Source organism: Ascaphus truei, chromosome 4 (genome assembly GCF_040206685.1).
Source record: "Ascaphus truei isolate aAscTru1 chromosome 4, aAscTru1.hap1, whole genome shotgun sequence".
Taxonomy (NCBI): domain Eukaryota; kingdom Metazoa; phylum Chordata; class Amphibia; order Anura; family Ascaphidae; genus Ascaphus; species Ascaphus truei.
In genome coordinates this window covers 105,003,653-105,023,810 of record NC_134486.1, presented here as the reverse complement: position 1 = coordinate 105,023,810, position 20,158 = coordinate 105,003,653, and the positions used below count along the sequence as shown (strand labels likewise).

General features: G+C 46.1%; 1 protein-coding gene across 1 annotated transcript; it reads left to right on the top strand.

The window, feature by feature from the left end:
- The first annotated feature begins 271 nt into the window (after positions 1-271).
- LOC142491982 (protein stum homolog) lies at positions 272-19,822 on the top strand. Its single transcript, XM_075594757.1, has 3 exons — positions 272-585; positions 5,130-5,321; positions 18,227-19,822. The coding sequence occupies exons 1-3, from the start codon at positions 285-287 to the stop codon at positions 18,253-18,255; spliced, it is 522 nt and encodes a 173-aa protein (XP_075450872.1). The 5' UTR covers positions 272-284; the 3' UTR covers positions 18,256-19,822.
- Positions 19,823-20,158: the final 336 nt, after the last annotated feature.

The following is a 20,158-nucleotide window of genomic DNA, read 5'->3' as shown; positions in this document are numbered from 1 at the left end:
AGGTGATTTGAATGGTGTATCGTGATTATATACACCACATACAGTATCTCTATCTCCCAGCTTCAACAGTCTGTAAACCATTAAAGTAATTTAAAAAGAACAGGTCAGCTTGTCTTGACCTCTTAAATTGTCATCGGCTGGGTGACGAGTTGCTTGGTTACAATGGTAGGAGCAAACTCCCGGTGTAAAAAAAAACTTTTATAAAGGCAGACCCCCCCCTTCGGACTCAGTTAAACCTTTTATGTTGTAATCAACATGGCATATAGGAACATACTGTGCCCAGCATGAATTCTTCAGCAGAGCCACTTGCTGTGGCAACAACTCCTCTACAATCCGGTAGTATTTACTATGGAGGCACCATTGACAAGGTCGCAGACCAGTGGCAGCCCATTGGTAATGTGGCTATCGTGCATTTAAATGGAATCTCGAGCCACCGGTGCCCCAGTGGGCAGGAGTCTGTGGAGCAACGTGTGGGACAAAATGGCGCAAAAGTAACCAGAGGAAATCTGAGCGGGACAATCCCACGCATGAACACTCCGCTGGCTGTCCTATGCCTGCTGTTAAACATCATTATCCCAGGACTAGGTGAGAGGTTCTTCCTGCTTTTCAATTATAAATAGTGTTGGGCTTGGATAAAACCTCTTTTGCTACCAGAGGGGTCTGCCACGAGTAGTATTACATTAATTTGCAAAGTAATTGGAGGTCTCACTCTTGGCAGTACATGAGGTTAAATATTTTTCAGATAATCATCAAGTCTCTGAAATATAGAAGTCATATAACCAGTGTTTGTTCCCAGAGACCCTAAAAGGAAATGGTCAAAGTCAGTAGAAAAGAGGTAGCGTCTTAAAAATAAAAAAAAAGACATGCGTTCCCAAATTATTATGATCCACTGAAAAGATCTGAATTATTTAATAACCTAAAAGGTAACAACCTACTCCATCTATAATCGAGGGATCTGCTTTGCCAAAATTGTTTAGACCTACCACTAAATTCAATTACATAAAATGGTGGAAGAGCTTAAAGCAGGACCTGGTGGATCCGAGAAGGTCACTTCTCAAACCATTAAAGTCTTGTTGAGAGAGGAAATATAAAATAAAGTGCAACTGCAAAGGACTGTTTCAAAGTGTAGTGTCCCTCCTCCTCTGCACTGTTCCAAATACAGCGCCCAGGAGTTGCAGACAGCACGGGGCAAAAAAAAACCCAATGCCAACTGAAGTGCTTTCCAGATTCCTCAGTGGAATACACATGCATATCAATTCTATTCTGCTTTTCCCAGTGCAGAACAAAGTGATGAAATGTGCAGGTATATTCTACTATACTACTAGAAGTAACTAAACAGCTATATTATATAGTACATTCTTCGAAGGATCAGGCAAACTTTGAAAAGTCCATATTGTTCCATATAATACACTTGTTAAGGGATGTAGTAGGGGGTAAAGAGATTTCGCCTTTAAATGTTGTTATACCGTAATTCCTCCAATTTGCCACCCAAAACCGTTCTTGCAAAATGACAGCACAGTATTAGATAGGGCCACTGTCCATGTGTAAGCATTCTTGCTAGTTCAGTGTTGTAATAGCTCTTCTGTCTTGGAAAAATCAATGCACATTTTTGGTTCAGAAGGTCTTCTTAGTATTTTCCCTCCGTGTGATCTGTACGCAGTGCTTCCTCCATTTTGTCCTCTATGATGCCATTTTCTTTTAATCTGTAATTTGACAGATGAAACCACAGCTATTATTTATAAAACCATAATATACTTGCTGTTTACGTTCCAATACATCGCTGGTTCCTCTGGCTGGGAAAGACAAAGATAAAAAGGTTGTGGTGAGTCAAAAGTTATAAAAACACTCCAATGTATCTGTATCTCTATGTCTTCCACAGGTACCCGACACTAGCTTCATTCATGTCACTGTCACATTCATACAGTGGTTAAATGGTCCCTGACCAAGCTCCGCTAGGGAGTGAAACGTATGTCGGACGTAATGAGGCCACAGACAGGACACAGAGCGCAATGATATTATAGGCGTGACCTAGTACAGGTAGAGAAGAGGAAGGAAGAGCGAAATGATACCGGACTGAGATAGCGAGGAATGGTTGTTAGTAGCCGCAACTATAATACACAAAAAAACAAATACAAACCGGCGCCTAAAAATGTCCAAAGATAGTCTTTTGGGGATCCAATTGGACCGGAACACACAGATCCACCTCCAGTCTTGTACTTCCAAAGTTGTGACCACGACCAGATGTGACATAAATATAATATTGCAAATGGGAAATGATTTTTGATAACTGTGATTATACAATTGAAGATAGACACCCTAGGAGGCATCACTTTAGTTATCAGTGAATCCTGATCTTAGACGGGGTTAACACAGATATTAACTATGAAGTGATCGTGTACTGTTGTCTCATGGGGATATGTTCTACAAACCTCGAGATTGCAAATACAGAGGGGGTTTTCTATCTGCCCCCCATTGTTTACATACATGTTCTTCCTTTTTCCCATCTGCTTCATTGTTTTTATACTATATTTTATTTTTTAGCTATATATTTTTTAGACCCAATAATTTTATTTTATATGTTCTATATTATAAGTTACATTTTACACTTATTAATCCACTAGAGTGCTCTCAAAGTGAAAGCTGTGGTCTCTGTCTCCATTTAATTACTAATTCAAATGTTGTTCACTGTGTTGCACCACCTATGTGATTTACATAGGTTTAACGTGGATATTACCAGACATACAAAGTTATTAAAAAGTCAAGCTTGAGCGGCACACTGTTTATACAACATGTGACCTCTCTAGAGAATTATCCACATATAAAATGGAGTAGGAAGTTAAAAGTTACATGCGCAGTAAGTTTTGCTTGTTGTCACGTACGGTGAACCTGTGAGCACGTGACCTGCATACAGGACAAATGTTAATACACAGGTTGCAAGCTGGCCCACTTGTCACCTTCGGAAAGGTCCCTCAAATGAACAATATATCCTATCTGTCCCCATATACCACCTGTCACAAACAGCACTCAAGTGAGCAAGTAACTTAGATATGTAACCAGGGTTAATACACACGGCTACTCTATCCTACTCACCTTTCTCCTGCGCAAGGAACTTTCAATGAGTTAATATTAACCCCTTACTCAATTGTAATCATATCTATACGCTTCCACCACCTGATGTAAAATATGTAAATCAATATATCTGCCAGGGTCTCAGGTCCCTGTTTATTAGAAAAAACTATGCACCTAATACACAAAAATCTGTTGTAGCAAAATGTGTCAGAGAATGTAAATACTCGCTCCAGAGCGTGCAACAGTTCACACAGAGTCCAAACGCTTTACTTATTAAAGAAACTGATGTTCATAATATCTTGCTAAGACATGTTCAGTACTATTTTTTCCCCATTGAAAAAAACATAAGCCCACCTTTGTCGTAAATCAGCTGCTAGGTTTATTGTTTTACGACATAGAAAAAACCTTGCTCTAAAAAGATGGTTAAAAGGTGCCTAGATATATAAACACACTCATAACGTCCTTTCTCTAATGCAGCGATGCGCAAACTGTGGGGAGTGGCCAGCAGGGGGGGTCGGGAGATTTGTCTGGGGGGCACGGGTGGTTGTAGAGGTCCCACGCTCTTCCCCCAGGCATTTCAATTAAATGCCGGGGGATCGCGTGAGGCCTCTGCAACAATAAAACTTACATTCAGATGCTGTGACGCATCTCCATGGCAACACAGCGTCAAATGACACTGTGGGGTCATGTGACATGACATCACAGGCGTCAAATGACGCCACGGGTCATGTGACCTGACGTAACGTGACCCCGGAGCGTCATTTGATGCAGCTGTCAGGTAGGGGGAGGTGGCGCGAGCTCCAGAGCAGGCAGACGGGGGCGCAACAGAAAAAGTTTGCGCTCCCCTGTTCTAACACACTTGACACATGTGAGTCATATCAATAAATTCAGATGATTATGATGGATGTAACGCAACTAATTATGACCGTCTTGCTCCAAAATTTGAGTGACAAATGGATATCTATCCTTGGCACCTCTTACTCATGTACTGTAGTGTGTGGTATGGTTAGATTTGTCTTTTTGCTATAATACTGAATATGTACCTCCTAGTATGCAGAGTAGATTACGTCACATGATAGTTTCTCGACTGTATTAAAAATTAGACTAAGTCATGACCTGTGTGTCATCTCTCTCTGGGGTGCACAAGTGATCATTCAAGAATGTTTTGTTTTCTTTGAGGCTGACAGAGTAGTTTCTGGCTATCGTTTATTACCATCTAAACAACATATATGTCACTTTTAGTGGGCCCTCAGTAATAGCCCCCCCCCCCCTCCCAATTAAGCCATCTTTGAAGATCAGCACAGACCCAGGAAAAGTCTTCACCTGTCATAAAATCAAAGTGTAGCTACATTAACCCCTGAAGCACCTGATTAAAACACTTAATATCTGATGCTATTATTATGACACAAGTCATTACCCAGAAATAATGAACAATAATTAAACCACTGGTGCAGTTTTAATCCATCTTGGATCCAAGAGTAATTCTGGATGACCTTGGACAAGTCACTTTATCTGAGTGTCAAGCATAAGAAAGTAGATTCTCACAGGCATGTGCTTGTAAAACACTATATAATGCATGAGCGGTTTAATACCAGTGCAAGGCGGCCAGCATTGCTCATCGGTTTGGCACTCAAGGTGTTATTGGGAAGTAATAATATTCGGTGGTACTTAGCCACTCTTTGATATGACGTGATTGCACCTGGATTTAAGTGTTTTTGCTCATTCTCGAAATAGCTGTCTGTGAGTAGGATTACTGGCTTTGCTCTTCTTTAACCCAGGCTGTGCTGAAAAGCTGGGTAATACAGCAGGCATAAGGTTATAGTGATCAAAGTTAAAATGCTTAAGAAGTACAGAGTGACTCACTGAGTGCTCATTTGCATGTCATTACCCAGGATTCCCTGGCTGCACTATTTTCTAGGAGATAATGGTGAAAAGAAGGGTTGCAGACCTGTCTGAGACTCGTGAATATGCTCACAAGTGATATTTTTATTTACTGCACACTGTACGGTGCAGGTTTTTTTTAATGTCTGGTGGGCTCATTCTGTAACTTTCCTCACTAGGTACAATGGTCTCTGGCTTGTCAGTTCTTTGCTGCGCTGAGTCCCACACAATGAGAGGCAACCAGTACAATGTCCTCCCTCTGGCTTGTGTCAACATCTTAGTTGGGGTTTCTCAGCTCTTCACGGTGACCTTTCTATGCATTGGATGGGTTTGGAGTATAACCTGGGGAATCATGATGGTGACCAGTGCATGTAAGTAACAAAAAAGTGTATTTTCTATCTTTTAAAAGCAATACTTAAGCATTATGTGCAACATGTGTTTAAAATGATGTATAGATACACTAGTACAGTTGAAATTGGGATTTTAAAAAAAAGAAGCAGAAATATGCATTCAATCTACAGCAACTGTCGACGTTTTAGATAATGTATTCAGACGCAGGTTCAGGCAGAGATCAAATTTGGAAAGAAAAGGCTGCTAATATCTTAAAATAAATAAAATCTGCAGATATGAGAAATTATATCAGCCTAGAAGGAAGTGAATGGGCTATAAATTGTCTTCTGGCAGAGCACTGCTTAGTAAACATGGGCCCTTTTCGACTCTTTTTACTCATCATAACCTTATTGTGTCTAATACAAATAAAATATACAGTACAAGATATGAAAGAACACATAGAAAAAAATGAAGCTTGTGCATGGTAAAAATATATAGAATCGTGCATGCATGAATAAATATCAGATGCTCGGTGGGCATATACCAAACTCTAATGATAACTTGTATCCAGGCACTTTTATTATTACGCTATTTGAGGATTCCTGCTAGAGGTAAACTCTTGAGAACAATCATTTTCTGAGGAAGACAAATTAGTTTGCTTCAATGGTCCTCTTCCCTCCAAATATGCTCCTAGGTTTAATCTGCCTCATTATGATAATATGAATTTACTGCCAAAGCATGCCGTACGTGTAGCTGGTCCTGTTGCATATGCCTACTGTAGCTAAACATCACACACAATGTAATCCAACAGCCAAATGCAGTTTAAACCCTAAATAGATTCAGTTTTAACCAATTGCTTCTAAGGCCAGGTCCCCAGTGGCTGCTGCGTGCTACACACCACAGCACAGCCCTCTATGGGGCAGACCCCAGTGGCCGCTATTGCGTGCCACACACCACTGCACAGCCCTCTATGGGGCAGGCCCCAGTGGCCGCTGCGGCGCACGCTATGGCATGCCACACACCACTGCACAGCCCTCTATGGGGCAGGCCCCAATGGCCGCTGCGGCGCACGCTATGGCATGCCACACACCACAGCACAGCCCACTATGGGGCCGGCCCCAGTGGAAATGTGTGTGTGGGCGCGCAAAGCGCTGTGACGCGTACACTGGCAGGGTAGACAAGAATTTTGTCTTCCCGTGCCTCGATGCGGTCACGTTGTCGGCGCGCACCAATGGAAGGGCAGATATGCCCCGTCATGGCTGCACCTCCCCCCTCCTCGAGCTCCCCTACCGACCGCCGATAGCGGCTGCAGTCTGTGCACGCGCCACCGTGCCGCCAGGCGCGCGTGCAGCAGGGAGGACTGCGGTCGTACCCTTAAGAGGCATACAGAGCATTGCATGCTTCTCTGGAAGCAAATATATTAGGGAAAGAGTTACTTGATTAGCATTGAAACAGGTTTCCTTTGAAGCGTCTGCCCTATATACTGTATTAATGTGTATATGTGGGACTGACCAATTAACAAGGCAATCCCTTGTAGGACCAGTGACATGTTTTATTTGTTATTTTTTTTATATATTTCTTTATTACAAGTGAACATAATATAAAAAAGATGTTGACAGTTATTCACAGTTATATCGCATGAATATTAAAGATAAACACCTAACAAGCAAAATAAAACCTATACATGGCCAATGCAAATTCCAAATGTGGAATAAATGTCACAGCAGCATTCCTTCTTTAATAGAAAATGAACTATATATCTTGGGCAGACATCTTGGTTTACTCATTTTTAAAATGTTTTTAAACCAACCTACTATTCTAACCAGATTGTATACAACTGTTTGATAGAAACACTTCAAGTCCACCTCCTCTCCATTTAAGGGAAACAAAGAACAAATTCATCAAATAAAAAGTGTGGAGTGTGAGAGCAACGGAAGACTACAATCTCTTTATGTCCATCGAGACCTGTCCAGTTACCAGCAAACCTCCATCTCAATCCCTATAACCAAGGCCGCCAACAGGGTGGGAGAGCTGGGGCAATTGTCCCGGGCCTGGAGGCTGCGGGCGGCCCGGCTGATGCTGCTAGTTGGGCTCAAGCTGCCCCCGGGGGCAGCAGCAGCTCCGCGTCCAGCAGCCAGCCCCCATCTTTCCCCCCCTGCAGCAGGCCTCTCTCCACTGCTATTGCGGCCTCCTGTGTGATGTGCAGGGGAGGGGGTAATGTGTGTGATGTGCAGAAGAGGGGTGATGTGTGTGTAACGTATTTTCTGACCTGCCTGACCCACCCAATCTCACATTGGCCCCTGTGGTCTAACCAGTCCCCATTACATGGTGGTGTCTGGTGGTGCACCTGCTGGCAACAGGACTCCTGAGTCTCCCGCATGATGTTGTGTGGGGAATGCCAACCCAGACAGGCAGCTGAGGTAGTGTACTTGAGTCCTACCTATATCCAGGGCAGCGCCTCCACCTCATCAGGATCCCTGCGTCCGCATGGGGATGATTCTGATGAGGAACTCCTCTGTGGTGCCATCATATGTAGAGTAAGTTCAGACTCACACATGAAGATGTCTTTGATCTAGGTTGCTTTATTGTGGCTTACGGTACGGGCCAACTGACCCTTACAGTGAGTTTCTCTTAGCCACACATCTTGCTGTGTTATCCTTTGAAAGGTACGCCCTCCCAATAGAGTGGGATCCCCTCTCCCCTCAGGGAGATCACCCCTGTGCCAGGACCCTGGACACAGTATGGCTTGGTCAGCTAGATGTTACTTAACATACCATAGGGCCACTAGTTAAAGCACTAGTGTGCCACCGATTCCCAAGTCTCAACGCAGACTTGCTCCTTACTCCAACACACTAACTTTTGAGCAGTGCTGTGCCTTATATCCCTCAGGGGGCAGGCACATCTCTGATGTCACTAACGGTGGACTCAGAGTATGTAGCCACTCCCATCCACACATAGGGCACCTCACCAGGGTGTGAGGGCAAACCTCCATGATTACTGCTGGCATCCCTGTAACTTACCAGGTTTACTGCCAGCAGGAGAGAAAACTGCAATCCATTTTACAGCATGGCAACATGTGTGATGTGCAGGGGTGTGATGTGTGTATAATGTGTGTGATGTGCTAGGGGTGTGTGTGATGTGCAGGGGGGGGGGTGATGTGTGGGATGTGCAGGGGGTGATGTGTGTGTGATGTGCTAGGGGTGTGTGTGATGTGGGGGGGGGGTGATGTGTGGGATGTGCAGGGGGTGATGTGTGTATGATGTGCTAGGGGTGAGTGTGATGTGCAGGGGGGGGGGTGTTGTGTGGGATGTGCAGGAGGTGATGTGTGTGTGATGTGCTGAGGGGGTAATGTGTGTGATGTGCTGAGGGGGTAATGTGTATGATGTGCAGAAGAGGGGTGATGTGTGTGATGTGCAGGGGTGTGATGTGTGTATAATGTGTGTGATTTGCTAGGGGTGTGTGTGATGTGCAGTGGGAGGTGATGTGTGGGATGTGCAGGGGGTGATGTGTGTGTGATGTGCTAGGGGTGTGTGTGATGTGCTAGGGGTGTGTGTGATGTGCAGGGGTGGGGTGATGTGTGGGATGTGCAGGGGGTGATGTGTGTGTGATGTGCTTGGGGTGTGTGATGTGCGGGGGGGTGATGTGTGGGATGTGCAGGAGGTGATGTGTGTGTGATGTGCTGAGGGGGTAATGTGTGTGATGTGCAGGGGTGTGATGTGTGTATAATGTGTGTGATGTGCTAGGGGTGTGTGTGATGTGCAGGGGGGGGGAGTGATGTGTGGGATGTGCAGGGGGTGATGTGTGTGTGATGTGCTAGGGGTGTGTGTGATGTGCAGGGGGGGGTGATGTGTGGGATGTGCAGGGGATGATGTGTGTGTGATGTGCTGAGGGGGTGATGGGTGTGATGTGCAGGGGGGGGTGTGATGTGCTGGGGGGGGGGGTGAGGTGGGGTGATGAGTGTGTTGTCCTATGTTCGATGGTAGTGGGGGCCCGGCGGCCAGACAAAGCAGACAGGCCCAACCTCTGTATTCAGCTTCCGGCACGCACCGGCCTCAGAGAGAGGCCCGGCGCATGCCAGTGTCAGAAGCTCGGTGTGTGACAGTGAAGGAGGCCCGCAGCTGAGGAGAGCTGGGCCCTGTGGCAAAGAGGGGACAGGCAGAGAAATTGGGGGAGAGTCGGGGCAGCAGACCATCCTCGAGGTAAGTAAGTCTGTATTTATTTGGTGGGGTTTTTTTTTTTTTAAATGTATTTGGGGCTGGGTGGAGTTTTTTAAATGTATTTGGGGGGGTATGGTTTTTTGTATGTATTTGGGGGGTGGGAGGGTTGGTATGTATTTGGAGGTGAGGTGGGTTTTGTTATGTATTTGGGGATTGGGGGGTTGGTATGTATCTGGGGGGTGTTGGTATGTATTTAGGGGATGGGGGAGTTTGGTATGTATTTTGAGGGTGGAAGGGTTTGGTATCTATTTGGGGGGTTTTATGTTTTGGGGTGTGGGTGGGTTGTATGTATTTGGGGGGGTTGTTTTTTTTAAATGTATCTGGGGAGTGGGGGGTTTGTATATATTTGGGAGGTGGGGATTTTTTAAATATGTTTTTGGGGGGTGGGAAAGTCTTTTGTATTGGGGGTGGTTTTTTTTGGTATCTATTTTGTGGGGTGATTGTGTATGTAAGGGGAGGGGGGAGGGAATTAGTGTGAAGAGGGGGGATTGAGTGCGAGTGGAGTAATTGATGGAGGGGGGGGAGAGGGAGAGGCGATAGGGGGTGAGTGAGGGAGTGAAATGGAGGGGAGAGAAATGCATGGAAAGAGGGGGGAATAGAGGGGGCTTTTGAGGTGTGAAATGGGCGGGGTTGCAAGATTGCCGACACAGGGGCGGGGGGCCCGGGTCATAACTCTAGTCCTTGGGGGGGTGATGTGAGTGATGTGCAGGGGGGGAATGACAGGGCCGCCAACAGGGGGGAGAGAGTCAGAACAAGTGTCTCGGGTCTGGTGGCTGCGGAGAGCCCTGCAGCCGGACAAAGCAGTTGGGCCCGACATCTGGCGGGATCCAACTTCTTTGCCCGGCTGCCGGTCATCTCATTGCCGCCAGCCCAGCTCTCCCCCAGCTTGGGGCTTCCCTCACTGAGTGTCCCACACCAATCTTCTCATGCTGGCACGTGCCGGGCCTCGCAGACGTTCGCGCATGCCGGAATCAAACTGGGCCCAACTTCCGGGGTGCAACGGCGTGAGAGGGAGGCCCGGTGTGCTCTGACGTCAGAGGCTCTGTGTGGGACACTCAGTGAGGGAGGCCCGCAGCTGGGGGAGAGCCGGTGGCAACGAGAGGACCAGCAGCCGGGCAAAGAAGATGGGGGAGAGCTGGGGCAACAGAGGCCTGAGATCATCCCCGAGGTAGGTAAGTCTGTATTTATTTTTTGGTGTTTTTATTTTTTTTATATATATATTTGGGGGGTGGGTTTTTTTTGTATGTATTTGGGGGTGGAGTTTTTTTCGTATGCATTTGGGGGTGAGGTTTTTTGTATGTATTTGGGGTGTGGGGTGGGGTTGTATGTATATCTGTGGGGGTTGGTATGTATTTTGTGTGTGTGTGTGTGTGGTGGGGAAGGGGGGGTTGTGTGTTGAGGTCTTGATCAGCCAACCACTGTGCAAATCTCGGGTATGATCCAGGACAGACCTTCTAAATGGTCAGGCTTTTCTGGACTGGAATTATTGGCGATCTAAACAAATACAAAAAAAAACTGAAAATAACTTGCCTATAAATACCACCCATGCATACGAATGATGTCAGCAAATTCTAAGTGTAATATGATGTAACGAACAGAAGCACATAACAGCTTCCTACATGTATAATTACATCTTGCTGAGTCTTAAACAGATTCCAGTTGGATAAGTTGTCCCTATTTTGAATTTGCTGAAGCAGGAGAAACGCCTCCAGAGACGTTTCTGAAATAGCGAGACGACACATTCAGGAGTAAAAATAGCATTTCTTCCCAACCTTCTTCAGGTTTTCAAGACAAGTTTTAGTGCTTGGCGTATCCAGGGAGACAAGTGCACAGCTACTGTAGCACAGAACATTCCAATCAGGGCTCCACCGTCAAACAGCATTAAAAGTTTATTTCTGCTCCAAGGACACGTTTCTGTGTGCCAGAAAGTAATGGTTGCCAATCACTTAAACGAGAGAAGGCTATTATGCATAATATCAGTGTGCACTGGGTAGGAAAAATCTCAAGAGGGTTTGTTTTATCAAGGATCCCGGCACAGGTTGATTGTAATGTATTTGCAGAAAACAAAGACCCATAGTATTCTTTTCATCTGGGTGTCAAAGGAAAGTTACAATTATAATTTGCCATACAGTTTCAATTACAATGCCCTTTGCATGGCATTTAAATGAGCAAGCCCCCATAGGACAAAAGTGATCTAATTTCAGTGACATGTTTAAGGCGTCTCATCAGGGTGATGGATCTTTTTTTTATTTACCTAAATCTGACACCTGTCAGTATTTGTTATGTATTTTGTAAAGTTAGACTTGGGAGCAGTTGGACTTCCTCTGGCTGCTCCCTATTCTGTGTGTCTGTGTGTTACTGTGTGTTCAGCAAGCGTTTGCACAGCCAGAGAACCTCCTCCCCACCTCCACTTATCTTTTTTGGTTCTCTAAGGCTAAGGTCCCGCTGCACGTGCGGCTGGCGTCCTGGCGGCGCGCGCACAGTGCTAAACCGCGATCTGCAGACTTCGTTCTGGGGGGTGAGGCCAAAATGGGCCAGGTGGGCGCGACCATGACGGGGCGGGTCCACGACGCCGGCTCAGCCAAATTTGATAGTCTCTTCTATTCCATATGTAACGGGTATTCCCCCACCCAATTGCATATAGAGTGCATGTGAGGGGGAACCTATATGTTACCAGGTGTGGTGCGTATACCTGCAGGTTCACAGGAGGCCTAAGCCTTCGCTGATGGGAACCTGGGGTGCTTCTCTGGAACGTTCTCTTGTCGGTCAGCGCCTCCACCTATGTAGGATTCTATAGGAATTTAGAATGGCCCAAGCATAGGAACCCACCCAGAAACCACATACACCAGGGTTATGGCTAAAAGGTTTACTGGACGAGCAACACAACACACAGTATCATATTATAACAGTGCAACAACATCAGCATACTGTACACAACAGTATATAGGCCACCTTCTGCCACTAGCTGGTGGCTATAACCTTGCCCCTACTAACTGGGCTGTAACCTTCTTAGTCCCTAACTGGGCTACCCTTACACCCCCTTCCCAACCCCGTGTCCAGAGAGTCCAAGCCCACCCAAGTGTGTGAACAGGCCTGTCACATGTGAGGAGCAAGGTAAAGTTGGTGCACGTGTGGAAGGGTGTAAATACCTGCCCAGGTGCCCCTGGGTTTCTTCACAAAGGGTCTAACGGATCCACTTGGTCCAGCGCTGATCTGTACCTCCACATGAGATGGGGTCCAGCTGGATGTCCCACCGTAAGGACAGTCTCTGGATTAGCAACACAGCATACAGGGACATGCAGCAGACACTATACTAGTTCCCTGCAGTAAAGAACTGAAGCAGGGTCTCTCTCTCTCCTTCCTTGCACTAAGGAACTGCAGCAGACACTATCACTAGGTCCCTACCTAGCACACCGCTGAAGGGGCACAGGTAGGGTGACCAGATTTTGAAAATTAAAAACCAGGACACATTTTTTTTTTTTTACATAACAGTTTATTTATTGTAGTACACTTATACTTTACTACCATTAGACCTTGTTACATAGTTACGTGTGTGTGTGTGTCGGATGACCTCACTAATCGAAGAAAAAAAAAGCCAGATCTGAATGATTCTGAACCCATTAACCAGTGTCAGGATGCCCCCTCTTCACAATTTCTAAAGCAGCAATCCCGCCGGGGATCTTACCTGATCCGCAGTCCCTCAAGGTACTATAAAAGGAGAGGAGGTGTTCCCTACCTGTCTTCCGATGTCTCCCGTGTGAAACTTGAGTCAGATCTGGAAGAAAGCAGGGTAGGTTACTTCGGTGTAGGTATACGGCAGTTAAGATAAGACATAGAGGGTGAGGGAGACGGGGAGGGTGAGGGAGACGGGGAGGGTGAGGGAAACGGGGAGGGTGAGGGAGACGGGGAGGGTGAGGGAGAGAGAGGGAGACCGAGAGGGTGAGGGAGAGAGAGGGAGACAGAGAGGGTGAGGGAGAGAGAGGGAGGGAGAGGGAGACAGGGAGGGAGAGAGAGTGTGACACACCCACTGATACATACACACACACACACACCCACTGATACACACAGCCACCCACCCATGATACACACACCCACCGATACACACACCCACCCACCCACTGATACACACACCCACCCACCCACTGACACCCACCCACCCACTGATACACACACCCACCCACTGATACACACACCCACCATCCTACTGACACACACCCACCCACTGACACACACACCCACCCACTGATACAAACACACACACACCCACTGATACACACACACCCACCCACCCACAGACACACACACACCCACCCACCCACAGACACACACACCCACCCACAGACACACACACCCACCCACCCACCCACAGACACACACACCCACCCACAGACACAGACACACACACACACACACACACACACAGACACACACACCCACAGACACACACACACACACACCCACAGACACACACACCCACACACTGATACACACACCCACTGATACACATACCCACTGATACACACACACACTGATACACACACACTGATACACACACACACACACACTGATACACACACACACACACACACTGATACACACACACACACACTGATACACACACACACACACACACACACACACACACTGATACACACACACACACACACACACACTGATACACACACACAGATACACACACATACACACACACACACACACATACACACACACATACTGATACACCCCGCCTCCCCCTTCACCGCCCGCCAGCGATGGAAGTCACTGCTCGCCGAGCCCGTGAACCGGATGGGGGGGAGAACCCGCCCGCCAGACCTGGCTCCGCTCTCTCCCACCTATTGGGGATAAGGCCGCGCCTGGGCAGAAGCAGGGAGTTCCCCAACAGCAACCCCGCAATGTCCCGATGCGCACGCGAGGGAGGGAAAGTACGCACGCCTCCAGCCATCCGCGCTCCCGCCAACCCTGCTCCCCCCCCACGCCTACCTCTCTACCTCGGGCAGCCACAGGGAACAGAGGCAGAGGGGGGGAAAGCACCAAACAGCCAACGGCTGTCACCGCTCCCACCTCCCTGCCCGCGGAGGCCGCGGGGATCGGGGGAGGAAGCGGAGAAAGCCCCACCCCCGGCATCCTCCAGCCAATCACCTGCAGCCCGGCATATTAAAAGTCCAACCCCCTGAAATTCAAAAAAATACTCACGGCCGGGCTGCCGCATCCTCGCTGCCACCGCGCACCGCCACCGCATCTACAGTACAAAACGGGACCAGGGAGAAAAAACGGGACATTGCCGCGACGGGCTGGCAGCCGGTACAGTACAGAATAAAACGGTACTGTCCCGGCAAAACCGGGACGCCTGGTCACCCTAGGCACAGGGTCCTTACCTAAGGGCCTGTCCCTATAAATACCCACCCTCACTAGTAGGGGAGCCAGGGCCTCAACTCTAGCCAGGGGTACTTCTGGCCTAGGACAGAAGCGCGCAGCTCTCTGCCCCCCTTCCTTCCCCCACTGTCTCCTCAGTCTGACTGACTTCCAGCACATTGCCCATACAATGTATCTACTCTCTGCAGGGGAAGCTGCAAACACTATTGGCTGCCTGCAATCATCTGACTCACCTGCCTCTAAGCCTGCTGGGAGTTGTAGTTCCCAGTGAGGCTTTTCCCTATGAGGATCGAATGGGCGCCTCTCTAATGGCCTCCTACCTGTCTCTATCTGCGCCTGCGCGAGACTAATGGCCACCCCGCCACTTTCCTGCACATGCGCAACATCTAGGGGGCCTTCCTGCCTCTCTACACTTTCCTGCGCTATGTGTATTGGCCGCCGCGACTGCAAACGCGCACCGCGCATGCGCGAACCTCGCACCAAATGCAACATGGCCGTTGGACACCTGCGCATGCGAGAACTCCCACACATGCGCGAACGCGCACAAGATGGCGGCGCCCTATCACTGATGTCGCCGGGAGCCCCCAGCAACGCACTCGCCCATGCAACTGCCCTCACGCTGTCGAAGGTAAGGGAGAGAGTAACAGATGTCTGGGGAGCCAGAGGGGACCTGGCAACACATATATCAATCTTTTGGTGTGGAGGGCAGGGGAACAAGAGCCATGAAAGGGCAGCTCAGCTAAACCTTGCAACCAGCAGTAAGAATGGTGTTAATGGAAAGCTGTTGTGTTGCCCTGCACACACCACCTGCAGTAGCAGTGTGTATCTATCAGAGGCTAGGGGCCCGCTGATCGGCACCCTGGCGCACCATGTGACACGTCGCCGCACGGGAACACAATCCAGTTGTATCCCCTGCTGGCTGACGAGTCACAGTATGCAGTGAGCCAGGAAGCAAGGAGTCACCGGGGACAGCTAGGGAGGAGGTAAGGGGCTACAGCAGGGGACCTAGCCTTATAAAGGACAGCGTGGGATAGGGGTAAATAAATCACTTGCATGATAACACTTCCCTATTCGGTGGCCACTAAGAAATTGAACTGGCACCTATGTGGGATTGCACCTTAAAGGCATTTAGACTTGAAGTGTAATTTGTGTAGAAAGAGAAACCACCTTTAATTGTTAAATACATTTATCTGATAGGGGCTGTAACATTCTTCAGTCATCTAAGGACTACATTCAGGGATCCCCATGGGAAAACAAATGATGTTGTGGTTTTAGTATATTGGTGATTTAAAATACTAGAATAGGAATATACATTGAGACTTTGAAGCACTGGCATTCTGTTTGTTTTATAGAAGCTTTAATGAATAAATCAGCAGCTTTCAACCACTTAAATCAGCAGTCCAAGATGCTGTTTTTTTTAATTATTATTCATTTCCCTGTGCATCAATACAATCCACACAATGATAAGTAGTTAGCTAAGTTTCCGATCAATCCGTTCTCCTGTGATCGATCAGTGAAGATTTGGCTCGGTGGTTCACTAACTGGCTGTCAGTAAAGCAGAAGAGGACCAAAGATGCAAAGTACTGTGGGGAAGATCATGTGACCAGGCGACTTTTACAATACAGTAGATACAATTGGTGCACTGCTAGAGAGAGGGCAGGGCCCAAAAATGGGTGCTTTTTGGCCTGTGGCCTGTTCCAGAAGAGGAAGGGGGTGGACTTTGTAAATGGTTGCTATAGAAACAAAAAATGATTGTTACATTATAATACATAAAAAATGTCATTCAGAGTTGTTGTTTTTTTTTAATGCTACAAGTATTTTCTCATAGGACAGAACTGATTTATTAAAAATAAAAAAAAATAAAAACCCACACATGTAAGATATTGCTTGTTCTGCAGCTTTAAAAACAGCAGAACCGTTTATATATGTATTTTGACTTCACTGAACCACTTAAAAACATACTATGACTTTGTGGATCCCAGGATTACATATCCTATGTAATATAACAATACTATTGCCATGATGAGACATTATCATTTTTAAATGATCTACCAACTTTCTATATTACAGTACATGTCACCATAAAAACATTCAATAATCATTTTTGAATGATCAAATTAAAAGTATAAAACAAATAAAACAAGTGGGTCTTGAAAAATGTCTGCTATTACCAATTAATTTTTTCAGGGGACCCTTGGTACACTCACATGGAAACCCCAGGGTTGATAAACTAATGAAGTGACTCAACCAGAGAAGATTGAGAAACCCTGCAGTAAAATGTGTACACACCTAGTCCTCGTTTTAACCCCTTCAGTGCCAGAAGCAATGCGTTGCTGGCCCCTCTGACGCTGAAGGGGGTACAAATCTTAAAGGAGCAATCCAAGAGTGCAATTTTTTGGTGTGAATTGTTTATCTTCGTGAGATTGAAGCATTCATTTCAGCACTGGGGACCTCATGCTTCAAACCAACCTCAAAAATACACAGAGAAAGTGTCGCCAGGAGTGCCTCTTTAAGTGAAAGTTAGAGGACAATCACATTCAGGGTCATATAATGTCCTGTCTTGCACAATGCAAAAATGGCGCATACACTGCTTGATTTCACCAGTGCTGTATCCTTATATTAAATGAACCCTTATATTCTTCCATCCAACAGCAGATGCAGCTGAAGTTAAAGTCAGATAGAGGCCATGGATGTACAAACAGCACACTGTTTGAAATCCTTTCCATCCTTCGCTCTCTCATTCACATGCCAGTGAGGCTTTCAGGGAACTAAGAGAAACTGAGGTCAATGTTATTGCTAGAGAGGATCTGCACGGGACAATATTGCATAGTGCCCAAAATAGATTGAATTGTTTCAGAGGTACACAAAGGAGTTATAGGGAGTAAAAAAAGTGCCAACAAATCTCCACTGTATGTAGTACAGTGATGATAAAGAACACTTATGAGCATATACACAGGTCTCAGGCAGGTCCCCTAACCCAGTGGTGTGCAAACGGGGGAGCGCAAGATTTTTCAGGGGGGGGAGGGGGAGAGATTGCGCACCCCTGCCCTAACCTGCCTAACCCCATAATCAACCAGCATACAGGGATTTCCCTAGAGCCAGGGATTCTGGGTAATGACATGCAAATGAGCACTTCACTTTTTGCTCCATATCTACTTTAACATGGATCCCTATAAGGTTATGCCCGTTTCGCACAGCAGTAGATTGAAATTATATTGCCAGCGTATTGACAACAACAGTATTTAGTTAAAGTCATTTAGTAAGATTATTGCAGGTGTATTACTGTTCTGCATTTATTTCTAAAATGTAATATGTGCTTTTTGTTCTTGTTTTAGATGCAAAACCCAACGTACAAAAGAAGTGACAGCACGTCTGTTGAAGATATGTTAAGAAGAAGAAGGTGTCCCATAAGGTGTTATGTCTGGCTTGTTAAGCAGTGTTAGCATATTAAGAGCGTCTGCCACCTCAAAGGTAGAACGTATCAAAACAATCTTGGAGCAGAGGATGGACCTCCATGTTGTAAGCTCTCCCGAGCAGGACACCCATTACCTTTGTACCATGTCTGTTTGTGCCTTGTTTGTCCTTATTTGGTATGTCATTCTGTTTATGTCCTTTATATCATTCTCTACCCCCATTGTACCGCACTGCGGCATATGTTGGCACTTTATAAATAAACAATAATAATAAATGCACAAGAAATATAGGCCTTCAAGTTCTATAGGTTAGCGAATAAAAATGGATCACTAAATGTTTCAACAAAACAATTTGCAATGGATCATAAGAAAATAACATATTTATTAGGTTGCTTCCTAGCAGGGCACCTGCCTCTCTGCCAAAAAAACAGCGCTCAGAAAAAGAGAGATTAGTTATAAATATATGCTTTACAGAAACAGCAAAACAGTAAAAACATCCTAATGTGTTTCACACCCAGTGACTTGAAGTTATTATTGGTGACCAAACGCCTGCTTGTAAACCTGCTAACCGTAAGAAGGAAACCAATTATATGAAGGGAAAACCTAATTTAGGGATATTTATTTAAAGCAACAAAGCTTTATCTGTTCGATTTATTTAGGCTATTGTAACCACCCTTTAGTTTGTAATATATTATACCACCTGTATTTGCCCTGTGCTTATCTGTATAGATATCTATATATAGTATCTATACGTTTTTCAATGTTTTAATAAAGCATGATGTTATAAGCTAATCTGTGTGTATTAGATACTTAAATCCACAGAAAGTGCACTTTCCCTGAACTATTTCCAATATGTCCTCAAGTCATTTTGATGGTGCTGTGTGGTCTTCTTGCAGACAGGATCCCCAGAAAACTGTCACAAGCACTATATCTCACAAACCAGTGGAGGTCATTGTAACACGGACTTATCAATGTTTAAGAAAAACTGTCTCTAAATCCAGCAAGGAGCTGGCTAATTGCAGCCAGGCAATTAACCGGACTCCACCTGGCTAATTAGAACTCTGAAAAAATGCCTCATGTGAGAAACAGAGGGGATATTTCCCTTAGCACACCACAGTGCTGACATGAGGAGAGAGTCTTGAAGCACACAGGAGGACTGTGTGCTGACAGCAAGACACAAGGGGACCAGACCTCTATGCCTGGACACAGAGATTTCCTTAGCACACAAGGGTGCTGACAGAGGAGAAAGAGGTCTGAGCAGAGAGATACTCCATATCACACAAGGAGAGCAGAGAGGCCTTCCCATACAACAACAGAAACAGATAAGAGACTTTCTTGTTGGGCTGTTATATACTTAATATACATGTTTGGGGTGGTAACCAGCTTAGCTAGCCACCCAGTTAGAAAGGGCTGGAGTTAATGTTTAGTTATTCTTCAAAGGAGAGTAGGCCTGTATTTTGTTTCTTTTTGTATGATTTGCCATGTTAAAGGAACAGGCTCAATAAAGCCAGGATTTCATTTCACCCTAATCGTTCTCCATTAAATTTACCTCTGCACACATCTCTTACAGTCATTTTTTATTATATATAAACAATACATGGGAGTGCACAATGTTTCGGGACGAAAAACAAAATACCTATCCCAGGTGCAATCTCAGGTACCAGATACCTGACAGAGATGCTGGTCCACCCTTGCATTCAGATTGTTGCACAGCTATGGCAGTCATGGGGTTATTTTACCGGAGGTGTGTTTTGTAATGTTGTGACAGGGCTAAGAGCCTAGGGACATAGAAAGTGATTGATATTTGTCACGTTAGACCAGACTTGTGCAGGGATCGCAAACACCAGTCAGAAC